At 46.7% G+C, this 26,757-nt stretch overlaps 1 protein-coding gene and 1 long non-coding RNA gene across 2 annotated transcripts; one reads left to right on the forward strand and one right to left on the reverse strand.

Annotated features, from left to right (window-relative positions):
• Nvy (CBFA2/RUNX1 partner transcriptional co-repressor nervy) lies at positions 1-26,645 on the forward strand. The gene is made up of 8 exons (XM_076772763.1): positions 1-322; positions 10,271-10,649; positions 16,401-16,852; positions 17,960-18,106; positions 21,987-22,273; positions 24,041-24,690; positions 24,770-25,068; positions 25,142-26,645. The coding sequence occupies exons 2-8, from the start codon at positions 10,292-10,294 to the stop codon at positions 25,397-25,399; spliced, it is 2,451 nt and encodes an 816-aa protein (XP_076628878.1). The 5' UTR covers positions 1-322; positions 10,271-10,291; the 3' UTR covers positions 25,400-26,645.
• LOC143345536 (uncharacterized) lies at positions 16,867-22,301 on the reverse strand. The gene is made up of 4 exons (XR_013080278.1): positions 22,006-22,301; positions 20,985-21,052; positions 18,044-18,142; positions 16,867-17,604 (listed from the first exon to the last, which is right to left on the reverse strand). It is a non-coding gene; the product is annotated as an uncharacterized LOC143345536 (long non-coding RNA).
• Positions 26,646-26,757: the final 112 nt, after the last annotated feature.

A 26,757-nucleotide genomic window follows, 5' to 3' on the forward strand; every position in this document is an offset into this window, starting at 1 on the left:
GTTCAGTCGGCTGGCGACAGCCGTCCGTGCCTCGCGTTTGTTCGTGTCGCGCGCACCGTGGCCTCCTCGTCACAGTAAAACTCATTCGTTTTTCTATCGTCGATCGACGGAAAACGCAACGATTTTCCCCCGATTTTCGATCGTGGTTCCGAACATTTATCAGAGACGTCGAGTGCAACGCGAACGCGTCATGAAGCGCGTCGTCGACCGTGGATCGCGACAGTTCTGCTAGATCCTTGACGTTTCAATCGAGGGGTGCTCTGGTCCCTTTGGATTTTTTTCGCGCGAAAAACGGACACGGGGAGCAACGCTCAGGCAGGAGGTAGGAACTGCGTCTTTTGCTTTTTTATACTTTCGAGAAATAGAAATAAAATTTTAGAGCTTCTCCGTCTTTCTCAAACTGTGGACTAGCGTTAGAAGGGTGCATATAGTTTTCGATTTCGTATTTACCCTCTCTATTCGAAATTATAGATCGTACGATTACTTTAAAACTATAATTGATACACGCTGTTGATAGGATTAGCTAAGAAACTAAAGAATTTAAAGGATTAAATTTGACAAATGAGTAGTACGATGCATTTTAGAAGATTTCTCTATCTGTTTCGTCGCAAATGTAGTGAAATTGCAAATCACGACTGGTTCGTCTGGAAGAACTCGTGTTATTTAGAAGGACATATGTTTTGAAGGTTCTGGGGTGAATGCCATGCGGTTTCTCATGGTTCTCTTACCAGAAAGCATCTCTACCTTTCTCACTCGATAGCCAGACTCTTTAAGAACAAGACTCCATTCTTCGACAGTACTATGCAGGGTAGCCTGCCATGCTTTCAAACCCTTCAACGTTAAAGTGTCGATTATTTTTTGCTTAGTTGCAGGCCTAACAGAGGCTGGCTAAAACATTCTTGCAAGGCATTTATGGTTCCTCTATCTGCACTCGTAGACCCAACTATTTCATCATCTAAAAATCTACCTACATTTTTATTAAAAACGTCCTGCGTCTTATATTAACTAAAATTATCGTAATTAGACGACGCGCTATTATGCTTTCATTTGCATTTTAAATATCACTGAACATTCAATATCTACGCGACCGAAAGTCGCCAACCACCGTTCTGCGCCCATCCATAAGAATGCATGGCCTGTGTCAAGGGTCCATTCAGCCCTTGACCCAGCCATAAACCTTTACGAAACGAGGTATAGCCTCGGTATATCTGCCTTCAAACCATCCTCGAAATTTTTTTTAACACTAACACAACATTCAGAGTCTCGAGGAACCAGAGTCCATATCTTTTATTCCCCGTTTGAGATTTGAGCCCATATGTGATCTAGCTCGATATTTGGCGATACGTTGGGGGATCGAAGGGATCGAGAAACGATAAACTGTTGCTTTTGGAGTCCCAAAGAAAACGAAGGTTGGTCCTTTCGTCCCCCTTTCGTCGCGAGCTTCTTCGCGCGTAGGAAGTCGCGGCATCTGAAGCGGCGGATCGTTTGCGTTCGCGAACTCCGACCTTTCGACGACGTTGGAAGGTGTCGCTTGGCGCATGGCGCCGAAATGTTGACATATCCCCGCGTCTGAATCGATACGATACGGCATAGACGAAGTATCGCGGTTGACACTTTCGATTGACGGTGAATAGTATTCGTCAGGATGGTCGTATCGCGGCGGGGTTATCCCTGTTGGTCGGAGACGACGCAGTCGACGTCGTACCACGGAGAAGAGGTATCTCGTCGAGATGGATAGGCACGTTTCTGCCCAGGGCGCACGTGTGCCGAACGGAAAGGGATAGAGAACCGCCGACAGGCAACCAAGCAGCTCGAGGAAACTCAAGTTTTCTTCGGAGGAGCAGAGAGATAAGGACCGAAGTACGAAAACCGTCAGGTGCATCCTTTCGCACGATGTTTGCCAATACATACTCCGGGCCAGCAGTTCTGACTGAGCGGCAAAGAAATATATCTGTCTTATCTTCGAGAATATATTCCGTTGCCACTCTTTCGCGTCATCAATCTAACGATACGTATTAAACAAATTTTAACTAGATTAACAGTGGTTAATGGTGAAAATTCGAAGATTTTTTAAATTCCCGCCAAAACTTAATTAGCTGAAATTCTCGCAATACTTTCGATACAGAGGGTTAACAGTTGCTGGGTTCTAGGGTCGATCCGGATTCCGTTCGATCGGGAAACTCAGGTTTCCATACCACGCGAGAAAAATTATGGTAACGCGTACGCGGAAATTGCAGGAACAGGGTTCCCTCGCGGAGGAGAGAAACTGCGATTGGAAGCAATTCCTGTTCTCGAAATAAGTCCGGCGCGAGCGATTCTCGCGTTGGCGATTCGACATTTTCAAAATGGTTGTCGGCTTCGTTTACATCGAACGGCGTACGCAAATATTAGTCCGTCGGCTATTGGCGCAAATATTGGCTCCCGAACGCTCTAAAACCTTCGCGGGTTCACGAAAGTGTGAGAAAACAGCAGGTGGCACCAGACGAGGGTAAAATAATACCTTTCTACGAATTCGCCGTTCTTTGCGCGCGAAAATCGCCGCGGCTCCTAAACAGATCGAAGAACGACGCAGATCCGGAGGATCGCGGATCATCGCTCGCGCGACGCGTGAAACTATTGTTAAACTCTCACAATATTAACCCATGGCATCGTTTATGACTAGGAAAATTATATCTGAGAAAATTGAATTGTAAGAAAATAGAGGAATCAATCATAGACGAACATTCTAAAACAAGATGAAAGGAGGAGTTGCAGTGGCTTTTTTTGTCTAAAAGAATTAGCTTATATTTTACTTTAATCCCTGAACAAGCATTCCTCGGCAAAGTAAACCGGATTAGTTAGTTAAATAGTTCCATCGACAGTCGTTATTGTAAGCTTACTGAGGCAAACAGCCAGTTGGTCTGTATGCAAATTCTAACGCTCAAATGAATATCGTAAGAAGACTAGTTTCCCCAATTGAGAATTCAAGTGAAAACTCGACTACTGTTATGCTAGCATCTGTTTTGCTGAATATTTATTGCAAAGGAAAATAACCTGGTTTAGAACCTATCGGGGAAAACAGGAGAGAAATTCTAACAGAATTCCTACTTTTGGGGGTGGACGAATTTCGTCACACTTTGGTGCATTAAATTGTATACCGTACTCGATAATGGCGGAGGAACTAATATGGAATCGTGTTGCAAGATGGTTCGCGGGGAATCCCGATGATCGTGACCCGGGGGCTGATTCGTGGGTGGCGAAGGTAAAGTAGCCGTTAATGCGTACCAGGTCCTGACCTGGTATGCGAAAACGTGCCCGCGTACAACACGGTAAATCGGTTTCGCGTGTGCGTGCATACGTAGCCGTGCAAGACACGCGCCCACCGTTGGCCCGCTATACCCAAGTATTATATCGATTAACTGTTAGCAACAGAAGAGAGGCAGAGGAAAGCTTGTTGGAGGGTGGCATGGCTTTGGCTTTTCTATATTATTAATCTTTCCCTCTCCCTCTCTCGAACCTAGTCTGAGCGCTGTCTGTTCAACCTGCCATACGTGCGTCCAAAGAGTCAGTCAGGTGTTGCGGGCAGCTTCCGTGCTTCAAAGAGAATCGAGACTCGCGACCGGAGACTCCATCCCCACCTTTGGCTAAACCGTGCTCGTAAAGAAATCGTCGATAGGGTGGAACATTATTCGTACGTTAACCCTTTGAAAAGTACATGCACCAGTCGAGTTTACCCTTTGACGGCCGCTCTCACGTATACGTGACTTTGCCAGCCAGCCGTCGACGGCTGCTGTCACGCGTGCGTGACTTCGTCGTTCCATCTAATTCCTCGTGTGTTCACTGTGGTATTCTGAGATTTATAATTTCTTATAATAATGTTCGCAACGAAAGTTTCTGAGAATGGATGGATACACGAAGATGATGTATCTTATATTTACAACGATATTTGTAGTTTCTACGAGAAATCAAACAACACAGAACTGAAACATACTATTTCCAACTATTAACAATGACCGCTCCGAAGCTCTGATTATTTCTTAATGGCCGTTCCCCCTTTCTTCGTTCCTTTTCCACCTCGCGAACCTACCCTTTGCGATTCCCCTCGATTTGCGCATGACTAATTTGTCTCTGCAATGAAATTGTCTTTGCTAACGCGTGTACACGTTTAGACGTAACTATCAAACTTCGTATTCTTTCCAGTCGTGGTCACTTGAATAATATATTTCCTATATACAGCCATCGAACCGTATAACAACGAGCACGAAGATTATCTTTCGTAGCTTTTATTTTATTTCGATTGAAAGTTCTTATTGGAAAACCCTGTAACACCGGGATAGGTGCGTTTCAAAACTTTTTGTTATAAGCGACGTTCAACTTGGAACAGAGAGCGATGGTGGGGATAACTTTGTGACAACCTAACAGGGAATACTATAGTCGTTTCGTTCAGGCAACGTTGCGTTCGCACAGGTGCCCAGACATTTAACGGCAGTCTGGTCTACCGCGTGTCCGACAGTTTTCGCCGACACTGATGAATCGGATGCACCGTAAGCACACCTGCGTACGCCGTTCGATGTCTCCGGCTAGATTGAGCGTCGATCGATGGTTTCCTATTCCAGCGTGTTGCTGAACAGTCGCTTACGCTCGGAACGCGCCACTCGTTGCTTTATTAATTTTCGCGAAAAACCAGAGGTCGACAAACTATCGTGCTCGAGTTGGAAATAATTTTCAATCGGCGCTTCCAAACTAATACAATTAAAATAGAGACAATTACACCAAGTAACGATCAGTTTCTCTTGGCTCACGGTGCTAAACATATTTTTATTCGTATCGCGGAAGAAGAAAATCGGCGTTCGATGCGAATTTCACGTCCGTCGAGGTCCCAAAACTGAACATGGACGTTCGATGGGTCGCAAACTGTCGACGCGTGCGGGACGACCGTGGCGAAACCGTTGGGAAAACCGCGAAAACGCATTTATGGCGATGCCGCGAGGCGTCAATGACAGCTACGAAACCAAAATTGCCTGGCATTATGTGTGCTTCGACGCGAGCAGAGGGGGCGGAAAATTAAACGCGCGATAATGTACTTGATTATAATCGGTTATGTGAATACGCACGAGGTGTTTCTAAAAGGTCCAATTCTAACAATACAATACCTACGGTACTTGTTTACAAAAATGTATACTTCACCCATATATTGTGCAAGTCTTCATAATCTGTACTTTAAATTGCTGAATTTCTTTCTCGTTGAATGTAACAAACTTTGCAACAGAAACCTCTGACTAAATCGAATGCTTGCAAATAATGTAATAGTACGTTTTCTTTCGTATATCCACCCCCTTCTTACGACTTTAAGACGATCTTCTAGGGGCTCGCGCCTCCCTTTAGAAGACACTGGTGCTCGATAAGCCGCGGACGAGTCGCTCTCGATGACACGTTGGTGAACGTTGCTCGTCATAGAAATTTTTTTCCGCGACGCACCGTAATTTTTCAATTTTTTTTTTCACCGATTACGGCACGCTGTAAAATTCGCTACGCGCGACGAGCAAAATGTCAAATGCCGGTCTGAACATGGTGTGTCTGGTCGTGACATCTTTGTAATGGAACCAGGTTAAATCTTTGTAACAGTCTGCTTTTGTTATCGTTGCCCCTGTAACCGATGGACGTTTTGCACCTCTGACGAGGTCAACCACTTCACTGAACGAATAACAACCGTTAAGCACGAAATTAAGGATGGACCATAAGGATATTCACCGATTAAATAATGAAGATTCAATTGTATCAATAATCTATAATGGAGGTTCTGCTGTACCAAGGACGAAGAGTCGTCCGCAACTGGAGGAACGTGCACCCCTGGCCCAGCCCAAATAGCGTTTGAATCCCGCGATGGGGACGATCGAGCGGTCGCGGTTGAATTTCCTGGCATCGATCTAACCGCGGTGGCGCGAAGGGTTCCTCGAGGTCGCGGTGGATCCTCGATGACGGGACCTGGACCCGTTGTTTGCGGCGATTCTCCGTTACGGTGGACGGCGGAGGCGGGGGCACAGCGCATCATCAAAGGCCAGTGGGAGCAAGAAGACACACGGTGGCTGTGCGTGACATTTTTGTAATGAAAGCAAGCTAAACGTACGTCGTGCTCTCGGTAGTCAGTACGGCAGACATCTGGTCTGGTTGCCCGGTTGGCTTGCCTGGCTGGCTGTCTCTCGCCTGGCCGTTCTAATATTGGAAGTTGCGTCTCCACCCGCGCGACCTCCTCTCCGACGGGCCACCGTACCATGTGCAGGACATATGTATAAACATAAGCTGGAGTCTGCCGCGATGGTGAAGCCGTTTCCTTCAAAACGTGCCCCGCGATCGATCCGTACGTACTCGACGCTTTTTGTCGCCGCGAGCTTCGTTCGTTTTCCTCCCTTTTCGAACGCTCTTTAGACCCTCCGGTGTCTCTGATCACGAGCCCCGAGAAGTACTCGTTAGGCTTCCTCTTCCCGGTTCCTCCGGACCTTCCCTTCTAACGATGCAATTCTGCTCTAGGGTCCACGTCGTACTCGATAAGTGTTCGATAGGCGCGTGAGATTTAATAGACCCGCGACTGAAATACAAGATTTTCCAATAAATACGGCAGAACTTTCAATTGTCATAGTTACCATATTCGTCGACAAGCAGATTCCAACGCGCCAGCGTAGCGTAAGTAGCGAAGTTATTGCTGCTGTAATTCGGGATGTCTTCGATCAACTTTATCTTTCTAGATCGTACTCGTTCGTCGTTTCGGTGGCAAGAACGGGAGGAACTTTACTCAGCCTCCGTGGAACGCGATCCCTCGCGTTCGATCTGAAAAAACCGCGTACGTGAGGTCGCGTTTATATCCGTGCGCGCAACACAGCTGCGCGCAATTACCAGGTCGAAGAGCCGTGGATTTTCAGCCGTGGCACGTATATCGTTTTCCGACAACTCTGCTCTTGTTTGCTTAACTAAGCGTCTTAACGAATTGCCGCAGACGCGCGTCTGCCACCCTCCCCCGGTTGGGGCACGACGCCTCTTCTTCTCGAGGAACTTCGATCGATCGAGTTGTATCGCGATATCGAACGAGCTTTTTCGCGCCTAGAATTCAATTGACAATGAATCGATCGGACTAAAAGAAAATTGTAAGTCCCTACTACTTATTGCATCGAGCAGCTTTGGTTTGTCACGGTGATAATAAAATGACCCACTATAAAATAGTAGACACTCAAACTATAAAAATACCAAAACTAAAGTCAATCTATTCGAATGTTTGTTCCGCCATAACTCGAGAACGACACACCATATTTCGATAAAATTTTGCACGCCAATCGGAAGCCTTCAAACTTAAAAAATAGGCTGCTTTGTATCATGCTTTGTTTCCGATAGAGTATAAAAAAAAAAATATTCGAACGAACCCGTGGGAAAAGCTAGTTTCTACTAAAGCTAAAAAAAATGAATTTTTACCAAATACGAACGTTGTTTTAGTTCTGCACGACGTCGGTTCGGTTATTTATCAAACGTACCGTGTACAACGAGGCACGGCTTGTAACACTTGCGACAAACCGGGTCGCGTAAAATTGCAGACATCTGTAACAACAGAAGGAGATGGGCTGTGACGGCGATTAAAATTATTGTAGCCATCTGTTATAATAAAAGCCGTCAGTCGACCGTTGGACGAATTGTTTTCCGACAGGGTCGCGAGATCAGCCACGGTTTTCGCGTCCCGTGTAAAAGCCCGTGTAAGTGTGACGTTTTTATCGTTCGGCGCGGAGATTGATTGATGGCCGATCGCGGAAGGGCGCCACGATGTGAAATGTCGTTACGCGACCAGAAATTGTTACCGCGTTTCCGTTTTCCGCGCGAACGGAACTGAAAGGGCGATGCTTTTCTAATTGCGATTCGTCGAATGCCACGTAACGATAAAATAAATCCACTAACGTTCCGCGATTTGGGCCGTTTTCGAAATTTAATCATTTTCCTCTGGAGCAACGTTCGAATCCAACTACGAGGTATGAAATCTAATTAATTTTACGCACGAAATTTAATTTTTTTAAATAAATACCAAGTAAGTGCTGAATGCAGCCGATAGGTATCGAAACGGTTCCATACAAAATGGTACTTTATCATCTGGTATCGATAGCATCGATACGATGTTAGTCGAATCGCTACTTGTAACTGTTCCGGACGTGAAACGATACGCGACTCGCAAAGCGAGCCCCCCGGTCGCTCCTCGCTGTTATTTAACGAAAATTAAACCGGATAATTACTTTTCTTCGACGTCTAAAAAGTTGAACGAAACGGACATTAAAACGGAACGGCCGATTGTCGCGTTAATTTAAATGAAATTATGCGCCGTAAATGTTTCGCGCTGGAGGCAATCGGCGTACCTGTTTATTTATTGGTCGTTGGACTCCCGAGGAAATACAGGGTGTCTCCGTATCAAAGTTACAACGGCGGGCAAGGATATGGATTTTATAAAAATTTTAAGCAGCTAATTAAATTGGAAATGGTTCTTGGAGTTTTCATGGTGACAGGATTTCGTGCATTTATCGGGACGTTAAAATACGACGACATTTGGCGATACAATTTTGCTAGTAAAAATTATAGCGAGCCGTTCGTCCAGAGGGCCGTTCCTTGGACAAAACGAAGGGCTCGTTTGCATTTCACGTTAATAACGAGACCATGTGGCACCGAATGCAGTCTGCTGCCAGGGCTGCGCGTCAATAAAATAAAATTCCGCCAGCAGGAGCTGCGCGCCACGTGGATCTTGAAGATTACTTTCCGCTTTCGTTCCATTTAATTCCCTTCCCCGTAATCCCGCTCGTATCGCTTCCTCCTGGGCAATCCTTGTTTTTCGATGTCTTCCCGCGCGATCGAGGAAGAGCAAACGTCTATAGATCTACCGTGCGATCGCTGGAAAACGTTATTACCGATTAGAAATTATCAGGCTAGGCATACCGTTAAATTTATAAAGTATTTCCACTTCGCTGAATACGTAATTCCCGACCCATATTTCGTCGTTGAATAAATACACATAAAACGCATCAAAAATATACCAAACGCGACCAACCACTCAGAGATCATTAATTTTAAGAGCCATAAAAGCAATACTAGATAGAGAAAAATTGCACGCGCGTGGCCATGCACGGGGAGGAAAAAATTCCCGACAAAAAGATCGAGGAGAATATCGAACCGCGTATTTTTTCCCCCATTCGATCCATTAAACGCACCTACTGCCCGCGACGCTTACTTAAACATAGCAGCTTTTTTCTACGCGGTTCTTTATTAAAAAATAAATATTGCGTTTTATGCTCCTAGGGAACTTTCTTCATTAATCTCTTGTCGTAGTTTGACCGATCATAAATTCTTTATCCCCGAGTTGCACAACGACCGATATATAAAATCCGCGCATTTTCACAGTCTAACTTATTCTATAATCTCGTAGTTAAATTAATAATTTGTAAAACGAAAGTTCTTGGGGGGGGGGGGGGGGGTGAAGAAGTTTCGTAGCAGATCTGACGCTGGGAACGATCGCGGAATTCGTTTATTTTCGATTATTTTCAAACGTTTATTCGTAATTCCGACGCACCACCTGTACTTACGCATCGGTTCGCGTGTTCGACGTTCGAACGTTAATCTCGCACATTTGACGTCCGTTAAAGCGTTCGCCGATATTTATTTGTTCCAGACCGACCAGCGATCGGAATCGCTCGAAAACGTCCAGTTATTTGGGTATTCAGAGTGAGTCGTGGATTCGCGATGGATCCTTGTTGGTTTGTAAAACTACCGCTCGGTCGTTCCATTAAAATCAGTCATCGGTATGCACGAAGGGGTGCTCGTCGTCGAGCACGTAGACGAAATATGCGACCGCCCCGGCAATCGCGGAATAGAATCGATCAAATATGAGAATCGTGATCACGCGATGACGTGCATATGCTTTCGACGTTATTAGTCTCCTGGGATTCCGCGGCATTGACGGATTCCCTCCACTATTTCCATCCTTGCGTTTCATTCGCGAATAGAATCCTCCCTCGCCTTGCAAGAAACGCTAGATGGAAACCATTTTTGCTCAAGGTCTTGTGAAACATGAAGACTCGTACAAATGCATCTATTAACATTGCAATATTTGGAATCGTATCACATTTTCTTCGAGGTTTTCTTATCGTACACTGAACAGACTAGAGATATTTGTTATTTTCTGTAACTACAACGGGATTGCAACAATGCAAATAGATGTTAATCTAGCACCAAGCGAGAAAATGGCGAATCTGTATGGATCGAATGTGTTGAACAGGCAAGAAGTCGGTGCACGAGCATGAAAGTGGAGGGTGGAGTGGCGACCACGACGATCCTCCACAAGGTCAAGGTGAAGGAAGAGGCGAAAGAATGCTGCGGTTATCAGCAGTCGTCTGCGTCGACGTCGACGGGAACCGCGACCATCGCAACGGTGACCGCCTCGAGCACGAGTATCGCGACCACCGTCAGCAATAGCAATAGCAACGGCGTGTCGAGCGTGGCCGCCACCCCGTCAACAACCACCGTGCCCAACGCCTCCCCCGCAACCGCCGCTATTGTCTGCCATCCGTCGACGCCAGCCTCTTCCGTCACCGTCACCGTCACCGCCAACGCAGAGCCCTTTCCCGTCGATCTCGACCTCAAGGCCAAGGCCAAGGGTGCGTTACTTTTATCTCTTTCAAACGATTATCTTCCAATTTCACTTAACCGGGTGGCTAACTTGTCGCGAGTTAACTCGTTCATTTTTTAGTCTATATTGCAGTAGTTATTAATAACAAGCTTGGTCCTCTTTATTCAATAATCTATCATCCATCAGCATTGCTATAATTTTTTCAAATTTCATCCCAATACTTGACGCTACTCGAAAATATGAATGTTCCGTGGTTTTCTTCCGAGAATCTGTACCGATATCTCGGAGAACGCTCGTTTCTCGAGATTTTCTCGCCAGAAGGAGGGCGACGCGAAGAAAAGTTCCGTCCAAAAAGGGAAAAGCAACGATTAGTGTGTGTTTCCGTGCGAGAACGTTGGGTTTAGCTGTGGGCACATCGCGCATTAGTTTGGAATATTGCATAGGGGTACCCGTATATCCAGGCCGCGGGCATACTCTCGTCCGAATCGTACATTTAGACCGAACTGGTTATCTAGACGGGCCGGAGCCCGCAGCTACCTTGGAAATGGCTCAGGAAAAAAGCCCGCCTCTCTCGTCAAAGCCCCGTCATCGCGCGTCCGAACGCCGACGCTACCAGTTTCCCGCCTGTGTCACCGATCGATCGGTTTTCGTGAACCGCGACGGCGCTCCACAGGGAACACAATTTTCCAATTTTAGGGGCTGCTAAAATCCTTTCCTGGACTCTCTATAGCCCTGTACTCGATTACAAGAGGTTCTCCGGAAGCCTCCATGACCAGAGTCTCCTCAAACATCGCTATAATTTTCACGAAACAACCGCGAACCGCTTTGCCAATTTTCCTATCGATCTGGTCGCGAGTTTCGGGCTTTCCGGTGAAATTTCGAAGGTGGATCGTAAAAAATTTACTCAGTCGTACGGTTTGGCCCGCGAAACTCCGCCGCGATCCGCGCGGACAGATGTTTAGACCATCACCGACGCGCGCGTTTCTTTGGAAATCCTCCGTTAAGTCCGTCGAGCGCGGCTGCGTCTACGCTTCATCCCCGAATCTACAATAAAAAAAAGAATTTATTTTCGCACGCTTTGAATTCAGAGCGCCGGGAGTGGTCGAAAAACGTAAAACAGTGGTGAAATTTTTACCGATAGCGATAGGTCCTTTCCGTTAATAACGGCGATGGGGGGGAAGTAGAAGGAAGAGATCCAGAAGGGCGGGCGAGGAGGAGCACGTGTGCGGTGTGGCTGTGTGCGCCAGCACGAAATGCGATCGCAGAACAGCTCCATGGGGGATGGCGAAACTCCTGCGAGCAGTCAGTCAAGCTGGTTGGTCGGGGCCCTCGGTGTGTTGGTTAGGTCGGTTCGTGCAGCGGCTGACTGCCTGGACCAGACGCGATAAGGCACGTCCAACACTTCCACCGGGATTCTGCTCGAGGCTGATATCATATCCGGTACACCGTCGGCATCCCCGACGTTGCCGTTCGAGGTATTTTGCGATAGTCGTCCGCGCCCGCCAGCCCAGGCTACCACCTTCTTCTCGGATATGCTTACGACGTAGAACGAAAACGAGTTCCACGGAGCACATCCGTTCTCCTTTCCGAGCGTCTCCAATTTACCCCCGCGGCCGAGTTTTAAACGCCACCGACCCCCAACCCCCTTTTGATAAGATGCCGCACCACCGTGGACTTTATTAGGATTCGCGACTGCAATTCCGAGAAATGGGTCTTACGTTAGACCGGCCGGGATATTAAACTCTCCGCCCAGGCAAATCCGATTGGACGCGCGCACACGCCCCCACGTTGGAAAATACAACCGAGAAAATTTTTATCTCGTGGCATTTTCGCGGTCCTCCGACCGCCGAAACCGAACGCGTTTGTTAGATTTTCAAGACAGAAAACGGGTCGGAGCTGACCCACTTCTTCCACAGAATTTGCAGACCACCTTTCATCCAGAACGTTTCAGATTAATTCTGATTCTCGCAATTTAGCGCAAAACTGACAGTGTATATGTTCGCACCTAATAATAGCTCGAAGCAGAATCGTGTAGAACTAATAAATTGGGAAGTACCATAACTTCGGTAAGAATGTATAGCACGACGAGAGTCGAGGATAAGGATTATGTAGATGCTATTACTATGCTAATACCTTCGCAAACTTTTTACTCGAAAGAAACCCCGATTCTTTTCTATTTAATTTTGTAAACCTGGAGAACCGTACCAAACGTCGACTTAGAAATTAATTACCCGAGCAGGAATACGAACTCGATATCTATTTCGGTGCTTCGAAACAAACCTAAGTCTCACGGGGGAGAAAATCGCGAGGCATTCCGCGTGCCAGATGTCGTCGAACGCGAGAATAGAGGCCGACGAAGGGGAGCCAGGAAGCAGAACCGAGATCGGAAATCGTAAAGAACCGAGGAAAATAAAAAGAGGACCGACGAAGGACGGAAAAAGGAAGAACGAGTCCGCGAAGAAAGAGGAGAAGAGGGAAAATGGACGCGGAGGGCGATCAGGAAATGGACCGAAAGGTATAGAAAAAAATAGAGTGCAACAGAGAGAGAGAGAGATTGGGGAGGAGGAGGAGGTGGTATCGAGGAAGGCGGGGAGAAAGGAAGCGAAGGGAGGAAGAGATGGCTGGGAAGGGATTGCGATCAAAGCCATCTGTTGCATTGTCCCGGCAATTAGGAGGCGACAGCTGAGTCCCAGCGTACTTACTTCCACCCAGGGACTCTCAGCCGAGTGGAGCACGTGCGCTTTATCGATCTCTCTTCGCGTTCGTGAAACGTCGTCTGCGAAGACAACGAGCCGCTTCTATGTTGCTCTCGCGTGTGCTCCAGGTGCGCGTCGAACCAGCCGCGAGCTCCGCGCGATTCACGAGCCGCTGTCGTTCGAAACTAGCCGTGCCCCAGATGGCCATCAGCCACGAATATTAGGTCCACGATAACGTTTTTCAAACATTTCGTACCTAACAGGCTATTTACGTCATCGACGGTCTGTACCATGCATTCTGCGTTTAAAGGAGCACACTTCCGGTTTCATTTTGATATTTCAGTCATAGCTTCCGGAGAGTACAATGATAGATTTGCATTTCTCAAAATAGTCATTGAAACTCTTTTGGCGCCCGAGTATTTAACGAAACCATTATAAATAGGATTTGTTCAGTGGCAAATTTCGGCGAAAACGTTGAACGAGGGTGATTCGCGATCGGTGCTCCCGCGAATATAAGGTGCGTTTAAGGTAATTTAGTTTGCCGTGAGTTCAGGTACAGGTAATTACCTCTTGGCTACCGGCGTCAGGTTGCAGTGACACGGTGGCGCCGTCCTCCCCCTTGTCCCTCCCGCTGCTTACCTACGTTACGAATTTACGCGCACACAACGTTGGAAATTCCCGCCCTTGGACCTGTCGAGAGCTCGACGAATCGATCTGGGGCCTTTTACAGATTCTCGAACGAAAGACGCAATATTTTCAGCCCTCCAAGCGCACTTTCCTTTTACCATCTACAAAGGCAGCCTACCTTCGTCGAAAATATGTCTACGAGCGTGGCGAATGTTATCGAGATGTGTCGTGTCGTTTTCGAGTAACGGAGGAACAGACGGGGAGAAGAACAAAGATTTTTTGACTGTAGTGTCGTTAAACGAAAGAAATTTAGTCGTCGTGGTACTGACTGCGAGAAGTATTCTCGTTACATTTTAACTAGCGCCCGGCTTGATGGATTTTTCCGCGGCCATAACATGAAATGCACGGCTTACCTTTATGGAATACCATTAGCCGGCTGATTACGCGCGATGCACGCCCGCGCGTGCAGGTGCAACGTTCGTAAAACTAGACATTCGCGAACGAGGAAGCAATCGAGCCTGGGCGCTTTAACGACCAACAGGGAGGAAGTCTCTTCCCGCGCGAAGGAAAACAAGACACGATGAAAACGAGAAGAAATCATTTTTTTTTTTTTATCAACAATGGTGTCTTCTGAACAGTTTGGAAGCCATCAGAGGGTGGAATTCGATGCGGAACACTGACAATTTTCACCGTGATAATGGAAATATCGATAGGAACTACTTTCGTGTCAACAGTCCGGGGCAGAAAGTCGGTCTTGAAAGCGGGTGCTACTGAAATCGAACGGGAGCGGTGTCAAAGCGGATCGCAGACGTAGAAATCACGCGTGCAGAGAGATTAAACTGCGAAATGAAAGGAAACGTCACCGAATCGCGGTTGTTTGGAGGGACGAGGCTACGCTAGGCGTCGGGCTCCAACTGTCAGTCGACGCTTCACGACGCGGGGACGGTTCCGCTGTGTGTAACGTTTCGTTATCGGCACATATATATATAATATACGAATATATATATACGTATATATATATATTCTATGACGGCGTTTTGCCACGCATGCCACGGGGCCGGAGGCATTCCGCGAGATAACGCGCGGAACACAGAATGGGAACAAGACAAGGTGGATGACACGGCCCGTAATTGCATGTTATCCGCTGCACCCACGCACAGAGTACACGGTCGACGCGCATCTGTGCCTCGCGCTGGTGTGCGTGGCTATCAGCGTGTTTGTAAACGAGTGGCCGATTCGCCTGCCCGTTTCACGTGCCCCGTGGTTGACGGCTCCCCGGATGTACCGAGCACAAAGGACGTTTGCGGCGACGTTGTCCCTTTATGCTGAACGCTCTTTCGACTCTTGCCGAGATAAATCATGTTTTTTACTCCGATGCCTCTCGCTTCTTCGTCAAATTGCTTCCGGGACGGAGATTTTTTCCCTACCGTAGATCACGGAGAACGCTAGAACGACGGGATAAAGGGCCCGTATACGGAGGACGCGCATTGCACAGTGAACGCTCTTAATCTACACGAGCAGAACGGTTTCGAAATCGTTCTACGACGAGGAATGCACACGATTTCTCCTTTTTCATGGTTCTATTCTATCTTACAAGATAAATAAATATAAAGCACATAAAAATAAAGGAAAACAAATTGTATTGCGGAGATTCGAACTCCGGACCTCGGTGGTCTACAAACTATATATACAGGGTGTTCGGCCACCCCTGGGAAAAATTTTAATGGGAGACTGTACAGGCCAAAATAAGACGAAAATCAAGAATACCAATTTGTTGATTGAGGCTTCGTTAAAAAGTTATTAACAATTAAATTCAAAAATTTCAAATCGTTCTGGAAAAATTATTTTCAGTTGCAGGGGTCGATTACAAACATTTTTGGTGAATAGACATACCCCCGAAATCCTACCCACTTTCGAGAAAAAAATTCCAGTAAGTACTGGAAGTTTTCGGTGAAAAAAAAGACTTTCGAATCGTCTTGGAAAAATTATTTTTAGTTGCAGGGGTCAATTGCAAGCATTTTTGGTCAACAGACATACCCCCGAAATCCTACTCAGTTTCGAGAAAAAAATTCAGTACGGTCGGAACTTTAAACGTTAATAACTATTTAACGAAGCCTTCATCAACAAATTGGTATTCTTGATTTTCGTCTTATTTTGGCCTCTAGAATCCCCCATTAAAACTTTTCCCAGGGGTGGCCGAACACCCTGTATAAGTAACCTTACAAGTAATGAGAAATGGCAAAGAAGCGAACATTTGAACAAAATTGATGGAACCTTAGTCATAATCAATACAATATTTCGTACGCTAATATTAAACAAACTTGCCTTCCATCTTCTCTGATAAAATTTTGTAAACTGTCCAAGTCGCGCCATTCTTGTTAAACTTTTATAGACGCTGATGTTAGACGTTGGTCGCGTGGATTAGGTTGATAAAAGAAAGTGCAATTTGATTGCAGTGGGTTCGGCGACGAGGGAGAAGTCCCCGCGGGAAGAGGTCCAACCGGAGGTGCACTCGCCGTCCTCTCATCATCATCAAAGGATCACCTCTGCTGCGGCAAGCGGTCAACAAAAGCAGAGCAATGGTCCGCGATCGGAGTACAAAGGGACAACCGGTTGCTCGGTGTCCTCCGACAACGACAGTCCCTTGCCCTCGCACTCTCTGAAGCCCGAGTTCGAGGATGGAATTGGCTCTGGCGCTGGCAATGCCGGGGCTCCTGCCAACTGCAGAACGGAAGAGCAGAACGATGTATCCGCGCTGTCGAATGGCACCACCGGCACCAGATGCATCGCTGGTGTTTTCGCCGGTCACGGCATGTTCAAGAGACTGCTCGGTACTCTCGTGCAATTCGCTACGAACATCTCCCTGGACACAGGTGACACCGTGCGAACTCTGGTGCTGACGCTTCTGGTAAATTCCTTCCCTCTTCTCTGGGTCATTCGTTTCGTTTCGCTTTCAAATTTGCCCTCGCTGACCACATTAATACTCCGTCGACACAAGTGGTTGAATAAAAAATATATAATTCCACGGTATCACCGATAATTTCGAAGATATTAGGCTTACCCCGCACGCAACACTTTCCTCTTCGGTCCAAATGATCGTCAACAATTTGTACAAGTTTCAAAGAACACGCACCCGCAAGTCTCCGGTAGCATTATCCCGTAGTGCTTGTAACGGGTATTCTACGATCTCTCGTAGTCGCAAACTCTTCTAGTAATAACAATAAGTAACGTTACGCGTACCAGCTGACGGAGCTGGCTGGGAATAAACTACGCGTACCTTCGTCATACGCAAAGTGCACTTGCGATCTTCGAGACAAGCAGATGCGTGCGTGTATTTTACGACGCGTTTAGACGGATTCTATAGAGGGACTCGTACCTGTTTGGCCTTACAAGGAATCCTATTCGTTAGACCTTCTAACGCCCACGACTAACAAGGAAAGCTTACGATCCAAGGGTTTCTTTTTTAACGGAATACGGTTTGGCAAATTTTCCACATGTTTCATTCCTAAATTAGAATTCATTATTCGTGTATTCGTGATGAAACAAAGCGAAGGAAAACATATATAGAATGACTTACCCCACCGGAGGGCGAAAGCTACGACTCCCCATAGAATCTTCAACAACCCCTACGTTCGACGGGCTTCCAAATGGCCCTCGAGCCTAGGATAGGGGATGGAAAATAGTTGTCAGACTCGTCACGATTCTCCGATGGAAAGAATTCCCGTGGATCGTCCGAACGGTTGGAAATATTCAAATTACGTTGCACAGAACGCATCACGTTACCGCGTGTACCGAGGCTGCACGCGCCCCGGAAACGTGACATCTGGTAGCCGTGCTTAACCGTAAAACGATCGTGGCACGTGACAAACGTGAAATCGCGACCACCGTGCGTCCATTTCTTCGGGGAGGGAAACAAAACCCCCGGGGGACAGAGATTACTTTCCGACCGTTACGGGATGCATGGCGAACGATCGGCGCCGTTAATCGAGCGGAATCCTCTCGGTTGTCGTTGCAGAACGGGAGCAGAACCGCGGAGGAATTCCACTCGGCGTTGCAGGAAGCTACCAACTACCGCCTCAGAGGCTTCGTGTTACCATACCTGAAGCACACCTTGCCTTCTTTGCAGAGGGACTTGAACAATGCCGCCAAAGCGAACAACCAGGTGAGTCCACTTCTTCAGCGTCCTTCCGCAGACTATCTGCAACAGAACAAAGTACTGCATGCGTTAATCGACGAATTTAGAAGAATTAAATTAGATCTGGGAATTCCACCCTTAGAAATTATAATTATTAGGTACTAGAAACAGTTGGGTTGAATTATTTTTTGCCTGTCTGGCAAACTTATAATCTCATGAACGATTAAAAGATCGTTGTACGTGTCGCCAGATAGGAAAGATATGTTTTTTCTCGCGCGGGGAATGAAAGAATCACCGAGAATAACAATGGCTGACCCATAAGGAGCCCGGATGCTTTATTAGAGTCGCTACGGGGACTATAAATCATCGTGCACGGCTGCTACGTGGCGTAGAGCCGCACACCATGAATGAATGAAAACCGTCATCCACCCTGTGTCCACCTAACATGGATTTTTGTTTATAAAAGAAACATCATTAGTCGGAAATTATAACAAGGGTAGAAATCGCTGTAACTTGTGATTTAAATTGATTTCTGTAACGATACTGTAAAAACTCCGGAAATCCTTACTACATTAACGACCTAGTTATCGGAGAAAATGAAACAAAAAGCTGCATAATCGATTCGAAAATAGCGTGTCCAGCTGCCGATTTATTTCCTATAATAACGTCTCTCGAATAATATTATTAAACAGGAGAGCGATACTACGTATTCGGTTTTATTAACTTTTAGCGACATCCCTGCCGAATTTCTCGGTACGGCGTGCATTGCTTTATGCCTTTTGGAAAATGCTGCAATGCGTCGGAGTCTAAACCTGTGCTCGATCTTTTCTCTCTATCGACGCGAGGCAGGTAAATTTTTCGCGATAGACACGCGCCCCTCGCAAACTGCGGATCCCGGAGGCAGAAACTGTTTCTCGCTTTTATAGGGTGATCGATGTCTGGCGAAATTCATGACGACGGAAATTTAGAACGTTCCGGCGAGAAGCGAGCACGGAGATTGGAGCATACACATTTATAGGTCGGGAAGATGGGAACGAAGAGAGACATCGGACACGTGTGACATTTCCAAAGCGCTAGATCGACTTCTGAATAACAAACGATTCTAATCTTACCGCGTTCTCGCTTAGAATTCTCCCGTATTTTCCGCGTGCGCCATCGCCAACCTCTACCATCGCGTAGCAATTTAAAATTCAACTATATAAGTTTCATATAGATTCTATTCCGAAAGGTGTATTTTGACAATTACGATGATATCGCTATTCCCAACTATCGTAAGCGTTCAGCGACGTAAAGAACGCTGGAGAACTAGCGAATTGCGTTACGAAATGTGCTCGTGCACACGGTGGTCAGATGTAGATTAGAGTTCTATTACGCGCACGCTTGTTAAACTTCGTAGAACGAAGACGGAAGAGAGAAAACGCGTCCAGGAGTAGCGGGTAAAATCAACAGAGCCCGGGCTGACCGGCTGCCAGCCTGTTTTAATTTCCCAGGCTACTTCGCGATCGTGGGTGGGAGCACGCCAGCCTGTTTCACGGCGAGATAGATGAACGGAATCGAATGGTAAAGGCGAACTTGAAAACCCATGGCACGGAAACGCTCGTTACCACGGAGACAACTTTCGTTCGTTTATTTCCACGACGGATTTTACGATTCCGCCTCGACCAAGAACCGAACGTTGCGGGTACGCGTACATTGAGCGCACCTGACGCAGCGCAGCGCACCATTTTCCAGACTATAGCAATTAAATTTTCCATTCTCACGATACGCCCTTTCGAGACATCTTTATTACAATTTAGTGATTTATAAATAAAAAGCTCACGTACGTTGTAACGTTGTAAACGGTTGAAAAGTCGGTTTGTCGAGAGGGAAGACGCGAAAAATGGCGGAAAATTCCGAATCTCTGAATGTAATGTACGTAAGACGATTAAAGAAAAGCTCGGGAACGCGTAACCGCCGTTCACATTACGCGATTTTGCTTTTCGAATCAGTCTTCCGTGCGTCGCTGTCTGCTTGTTAAAACCGCCCGAAACGGTGAACATAATCCTGTAAACTGAAACGTTCGCGCAGATACTGGGCTTATTTATTCCCGCATCTTCCTCCGCAACACGGTTCGGTTCATCGTTTTCATCGTCGTGTTTTTACGCACACGCTCGATGGGATCTCGAACCGCAGAAATTCGTTTCAGAATACAGTTATATCCCTTCTCCGTTAAACGTTTCATAAATATTAAAGAGACAGGGGAGGTAGTTTTATATTGTCTCAACCGAATCTGTAATTTTAGCATTTGTTTCTCATATTATGGAACATGGATCGTAAAATCAATTCCTTCGATATAAAAACATGTCTTCCGACCAATTGTAAATCCGTTGAAAAGTATGGTCCAGTCTTTCGACAAAATAAACCGGACTCTTTTGATTTTCCCTTCGAGAACGAAAAAGAATTCGTAATCCTCCTTGAGGAAAGAATAAAGTACGACTCGTGGAATTAATAGAAGTCTTCCGGTTACGCGACTGCTTCCAGCTGTTGCCCGTCTCGAAAGAGAGCGAAAAGAAAAAGTAGACGGAACACAGACGGTGGATGAAGCAGAAGCGGGACGAAGAACACGCGAAGAGCACGATGGAGCGAGTCGCGCGGTAACGAATTGCAAATTAATAGCAACGATTTACATTTCTCGAGGCAGCCGCCGAAGGATCGAAAGACCAGAGGCAACGCCAAATTTCTTCGCACAGGCACACCCTTTCGTCCTCGATCCCTAACTCGGCGAAACTATTCGATCGACGACAATATTCGCACAGATTTTTATTTTTCTCAGATCACAAAGGGATCTGATTTCGAACATCCTTTTGTCCTCGATCTCTGATTAACAATACTATTTAATCGATGATACATAGGATATTCCATTTACCTTAAGCAGAGTAGTATATTTCAATTCATCACGCTTCGATTTTCTCTCGAAGACACGGTCGTTCTAGTCTGAAAACAGAAACAGTTGTTTTAACATTTCTGGTGTGTATAAAAATGGAATGCTTAAAATATATTTGTAATTACAAGGGAACACGAAACGTACGGTATCAGGAGGAGTATTGCGAAACGACAGGCTGCTTTGCAATGCGAAAAGGTTCGCCATTCCTTGGCAGTTCGCGAAGGAACGAAGTCGCGGGGGTGTGCGTCTGTGAGCACGGAACCGCCGATCGATGATCGTTAATTGAGAATTGGGAACGCGAGAACGCGACCAACTGAGGGGCCGAAAGGAGACGGAAAAAGGTTCCAATATTGAATTAGAAGCGATAAATCCCACCCTGGCAGGCAGACTTCGGTACCGAGGGTGCGAGCACGAAAGTTTGGACGAAAGGTGGTGCCGGCCGTAAAGAAGCCGACGGACGAATATTAAAAATCGAAACTGATTGGGAGCAGCCGTGCTGACCGGTCGCCAGGCCGAACTCGACGGATACGTACACGTTTTTACGACGTTCTGGGAAAACGATGCATAAAACGCGACGCGTTTTACGGACGTTCTCGTTCCTCAATGTTCGAAAAGACAGCGCGAATCAAAACTATCTGCAATTTCGTGAACGCATTCCGTCTATTATCCTTATTCGGAAACTTTTCAGCGTTTAGGGATAGGTCTCGGACGTTTATTAACCCCTTACCAATCCAATCACTGGCGGCCATCTTGAATCCAGTAACTACTAGACTCGATTACAATTAAGATAACAAGTAGACGTATTTGAACAACAAAACGCTTATTTACAGCTTGTTTCCAGTTCTGTTATATTGAAATAACATATTTCGGTATTAATTAACAGGACTGGCAAGGGGTTAGTGAAGGCTCGACAGAGAAATTATTTTATTTCGATGGAGTTAACGAGCTGGCAGCCGATAAGATTTGATTTGATTCTGTCGACAGAGTTGCGCGCAATTCTTACGATCGAACGAGGCAGCGGTTCTGGAGGCCGTCGGGTTGCTGGCAGCAGGGGAGCCGGTCGAGATCTTCGGAGAGCAGGCTGGCAACGGGCTGGGAAGTGGAAACGGAATAGGAAACGGCGGCAATCAGTCCTCCGCTCATTACGGCATGCGGTCCAATTCTAATCCCGGTGTCGGTGCTATTCAGCACACGAACAACGCCACGGGCGGTCTGCACCATTATTCCAGCACCGCGCCGCACGCACCGAAACGTCGCGCCTCCGACACTCCGTGAGTGAAACCGTAATGCTGTTACGAAATTTTGCGACACCGCCGCCCGCGTTGGTCAACCGATTTCATCCTCTCCGCGTGTTGACACCGCCCCTGGAAAATAACAATAACTCAATCACTCGGCCATCTTGTAATCGCGATCGGTTTGCACCGGAAAGTACAGCCGCTTTTACCGAGATTTACGAACGGTGTTGCTCCATTTTTTAAGGAAATATTATAATGGACTATTGCCCCGAAATCTTTGACCATCTATAAACGTAATTTATCTACGCGCGAACCATCGCCACGCACCTGCGCGTACACGCGTGCGTAGTATATTTGCCAAGCCGCAACGCGCCGCCGTTTTCGAAAAATTCTTGGCCGCGGGCCTGCACTTCTCACCGGTATTTATCGCGATCGAGCCCCGAAAACGGCGTGAAAACGACGCGGTCACCGGGCCGCGCGACATTTTCCCGCCCAAACACGGAAAATCGTCAAGTTAAATCTCAGTTATCGAAAAAAAAATAGAATATCAACCACGTGTAAATTTTACACGTCGTGTTAATCACAAGTCATAAAGTCCAACGTACTACAGTTCGTTTGAAAAACGACTCGCGATCGAATCGTGGGGTTAAAGAAATCCGGTGCATGGTCTAGCACGAGGCAGTGCAGCGTCGCGAGAAAGAATGGACGTTCCGGGAAGACATATGTATAATGTCTTGGGAACCGACGAGGTGGTTCGTGCACGAGGGTCGGTATTTGCGGTCAGAATATGATATGCGCGTGTACGCGGAAAGGAAAGGGGCGCCGAAGCGAACTCGAAGGCGACAAAACGCGACGCGCGCGCTGGCAATGCCAGGTCTGGCCTCCTCTCGATATGTCTGCCGCTGACGTTTCCATATATCATCGGGGTACCACCTTTCTCGAACACCCCCGACCGTCCTTCTCCCGGGACCCCTCTATTCTCTACCCTTCGACTACCAGCAAACTTGCCTCGAGTGCCTATCGGCATCCCGCTAATACGACCCACGTTCGGCTTACGCTTCGACGCTCCTGGCTGTTTGCGTAGCTGCGCCAGCGAACGCGTGCACGTCCGAACTAAATTACAAAATCTCCCTATCCCCCTCCTTGCCGCGATACTCGACTAATCCGTGCCGGAGGATTAACGCCAACGGAAAACGATTTGACGCGACGCGATCGATCGATTCACTGTTAGCGCTCGCCGATCTACGCCCGGCCATTTTCAACCCCTTTCATTTCGCGCTTACATTAATCCTTCCACTGCTTAACAAAATTATAAGATACAATTTAAAACATTCTGGAAAAATTATTTTTAGTTGCGGGGGCCAATTACAATCATTTTTAGTCGTTTTTAGTCTTTAGTAGGTAAAGAAATTTTTCGACGAAATTAAAAACTTTCAAATCATTCTAAAAAAATTATTTTTAGTTGCGGGGGTCAATTACAATCATTTTTGGTGAATACATATACCCGCTAAATCCTTCTCAGTTTCGAGAAAAAAATTCTTTACCGAAAATGTAATGTGGTAAAGGATTACAGGTTTCTCGCTTCCAGGCACTTTACACGCCACGTTTTACCTTCCATCGATCAAACTTCGGTATATTATAAACGAAGAAGATAATACTATTTAAAAGCTACCATTAAGCGAGTAATCGACACCCCACGTTTGCACAACCCCAAGTGATCGATAGCTCTGGTAACATTAATGGAGCCTATCCACTTGGACATGTCTGGTCGAAGAGTTCACGTACCTCTTGAACATGTCGCAGGTATTATGAGAACGGGGCACTCCTGGACGACGTGCCCGTGTATGGAAAGAGGTCAACGAATCCCTGGAGTCACCACCATCAGCAACAACAGTCTAACGAGAGTTCCTCTTCTTATTGTTGGTATCATCCGCTTCATTCGTCGAGCGGGTCGATGCCGGGTCACGGGCACCGCCACGGTCACGGACCCAGCCCAGTGCCACCTAGTCTCGTGCAAATTAATCAGATAAATGCCTTCTCGGGCACGCACCATCTAACCCAACAGCAACAGCAGCAGCAGCAACAGTTGAGCCACGTTCAAACGCAGAACGGCAGCCTCGACGACGAGTGGAAGAACATCCACGTGATGTTGAACTGTATCCTGGGGATGGTCGAGAAGACTAAAAGGGCGCTGGCCATTCTGCAGACCCGGGGATGCTCCAGTCCAGCGTCGATGCCTCCGTTGGCAGCGTCCACGTCGACCGGGGCCCAGAACGGTAACGGTGGCAACAATACTAGCGTTGCTAGTAACAATCCATCCTCCACGAACGGTTCACAGGTGGAATCCTCTACGGGCGATCGGGAGGGTAACCTGAAACGATTATCCGGTGAGATCGTTGCTCAGACAATCAGGGTCACCGAGGACAAAGTCGCCGAGGTGAAGAGGAAGGCTGGTTAGTCGTCGTTCCATATTTTTAGGTTCTTTCGGGTATTCAGGCTTGAAGTAACATTTTCTAGTCGCGTTCCTCGCAGAAGAAGCAGTGCTGGAGGTGAAGAGGGCTGCTGTAGCAGAGGTTCAGAGGGCAGTGGCGGTCGCAGTGGCCGAATCCAGGGCGAACGAACGTCTCCGAGTTCATCGGCTGCTCGATCTTCCCTTGTCGCAGAGAAATCACGGTGCTCATCGTCAGGGCCCGTTGCTCCGGGTTTATGGGAATCCTGGCGTGGTGGACGCCAACGCGAGAGCCGTCACGACGCCGACCACCACTTCGAATCCGATGCCATCGACCACGGAGGACGAGAAGGACGCGCATTTGCAGACCATCTCGGGATCCGTGAGTGTCCTCTGATTTTTTGCTTAATTCTGCGACATTGTTTCTTTATTTACAACAATATCTGATATTTTAGAGCTGTTGGAATTGCGGTAGACCCGCTCTGGAGACGTGTGGTGGTTGTGGAATCGCGCGATACTGCGGATCCTTTTGCCAGCATCGCGACTGGGAGGCTGGAGGACATCACGCGTCCTGCAACAACCCTCCTCCGCGCGAGTTCAGAAGGTCAGCGTCCCGCAGCCCACCGAGAATCGCTACCGGAAGTCTCTCGACGAACGTGGACGTGGACGTGGCCGCGCCTATATCGGCCAGCACCCCGTCCAAAGGGAAGTGACATCACGACGCGAAGTATAATCACGTTCGTCGATTCGCCAGATCTATCCAATACGATTCGCGTGATCCGCGCTCTCTCGTTTAACGAGTCATACATCTTCTGCGTACCTTCTTCGGGCCTCTATTTCTTCTTTCCGACGAGTTTTCTCGAGATCCCGCGCGCCATCGTGTTTTTCTCTGTAAAATAGGAACCGCCTGACCCTGTCGCAGCGCACGAGATTTTACGCTTCGAGTAGCAGTAATTGTTTTCGCAACACGAAATCGAAATCTTTTCATCGTTGGACGTGACATTTTACGCGAAATTATTGTGGGAATCGTTTTGCTACGAACTTATAGCGACACGGTACGATTACGTACACGTAACAAAATTTCACCCTCTATGATCATTGCATCATCGTTCGTTGGATTTCTTCTTTAGAATAGCGTATGATGTATGTCGTAATGACACTCTTTTTCTCGATGGGAATGAAAACGTAGAGATAAATTACTGATATCGTGTTACGTATATAAATGTGCACTTTTCCAGCTATTCCGGATCGTAGAGGGTTTGAATAAGCAATAACTGTAAGGCTACGAGATACGTACATACAATCAAGTACAAGAATAACCCTGGTTATTGGACTTTTTTTTTCTTTCGCTCGATAATTATATACTTGATTAAACGTACTTGTTGTTACAGAAAAGTACTTAAAAAAAAAAATGTAACTAGTACACGCTATGCTCTCTTTTTCTCTCTGTCTGTCTCTACAAAAAATACCGTATGAAAATATTCTTACATGCTTGTTACACGTTTGAAACGCGAGAACGTTCAAATTTTTCGGAGACAAGAAACGCTACTGTAAAACTCGTAAGAATTGTCCAATTTTCTTATATAATTTCCGGAAAAGTGTACGAGTCATAGTCAGCCGCTTAAAACTTGTTACTCCATTAAAACAACTACCTTAAAGGAATATAATTTATTACCGATGATTCTTACCCGAGGTATCGTTAATGCATTTGAGTTTTTACTTGAGTCGATGTACAACGTAGAAAAACACGGTGTATCGACCTTTTCCTAGTCAATTGATAGATTTAATGATCGCAACGAGTAATGTAACGAATGCTAATACAAATTTTTACTTTGTACGCGTCGAAATGTAACCACCGTATATGTACATTTAAGTCTAGTCATCGTCGGGAGGTAAAACGAATTTATCGATCATACGCATTAGGGAACTTTGCTCAAATCTAGATTACGAATCGTTGTATGTTTTCCTAGCTACATTGTGTTGCAGGGATGTATGATGGATTCTATAAATTGTATTTATGAATTCACAAAATACATAATTATTCTATGTCATAATGCTTAAAGAAAAAGCA

Source organism: Colletes latitarsis, chromosome 9 (assembly GCF_051014445.1).
Source record: "Colletes latitarsis isolate SP2378_abdomen chromosome 9, iyColLati1, whole genome shotgun sequence".
NCBI classification, from domain to species: domain Eukaryota; kingdom Metazoa; phylum Arthropoda; class Insecta; order Hymenoptera; family Colletidae; genus Colletes; species Colletes latitarsis.

What these genes read in the sequence shown, in the direction of transcription:
- Nvy (XM_076772763.1), top strand. Translation starts at nt 10,292, where the DNA reads ATGAAAGTGGAGGGTGGAGTGGCGACCACGACGATCCTCCACAAGGTC. An exon ending in CTCTGGTGCTGACGCTTCTG is followed by an intron (nt 16,853 to 17,959) that starts GTAAATTCCTTC and finishes TTGTCGTTGCAG; the next exon opens with AACGGGAGCAGAACCGCGGA. An exon ending in CCGCCAAAGCGAACAACCAG is followed by an intron (nt 18,107 to 21,986) that starts GTGAGTCCACTT and finishes TTCTGTCGACAG; the next exon opens with AGTTGCGCGCAATTCTTACG.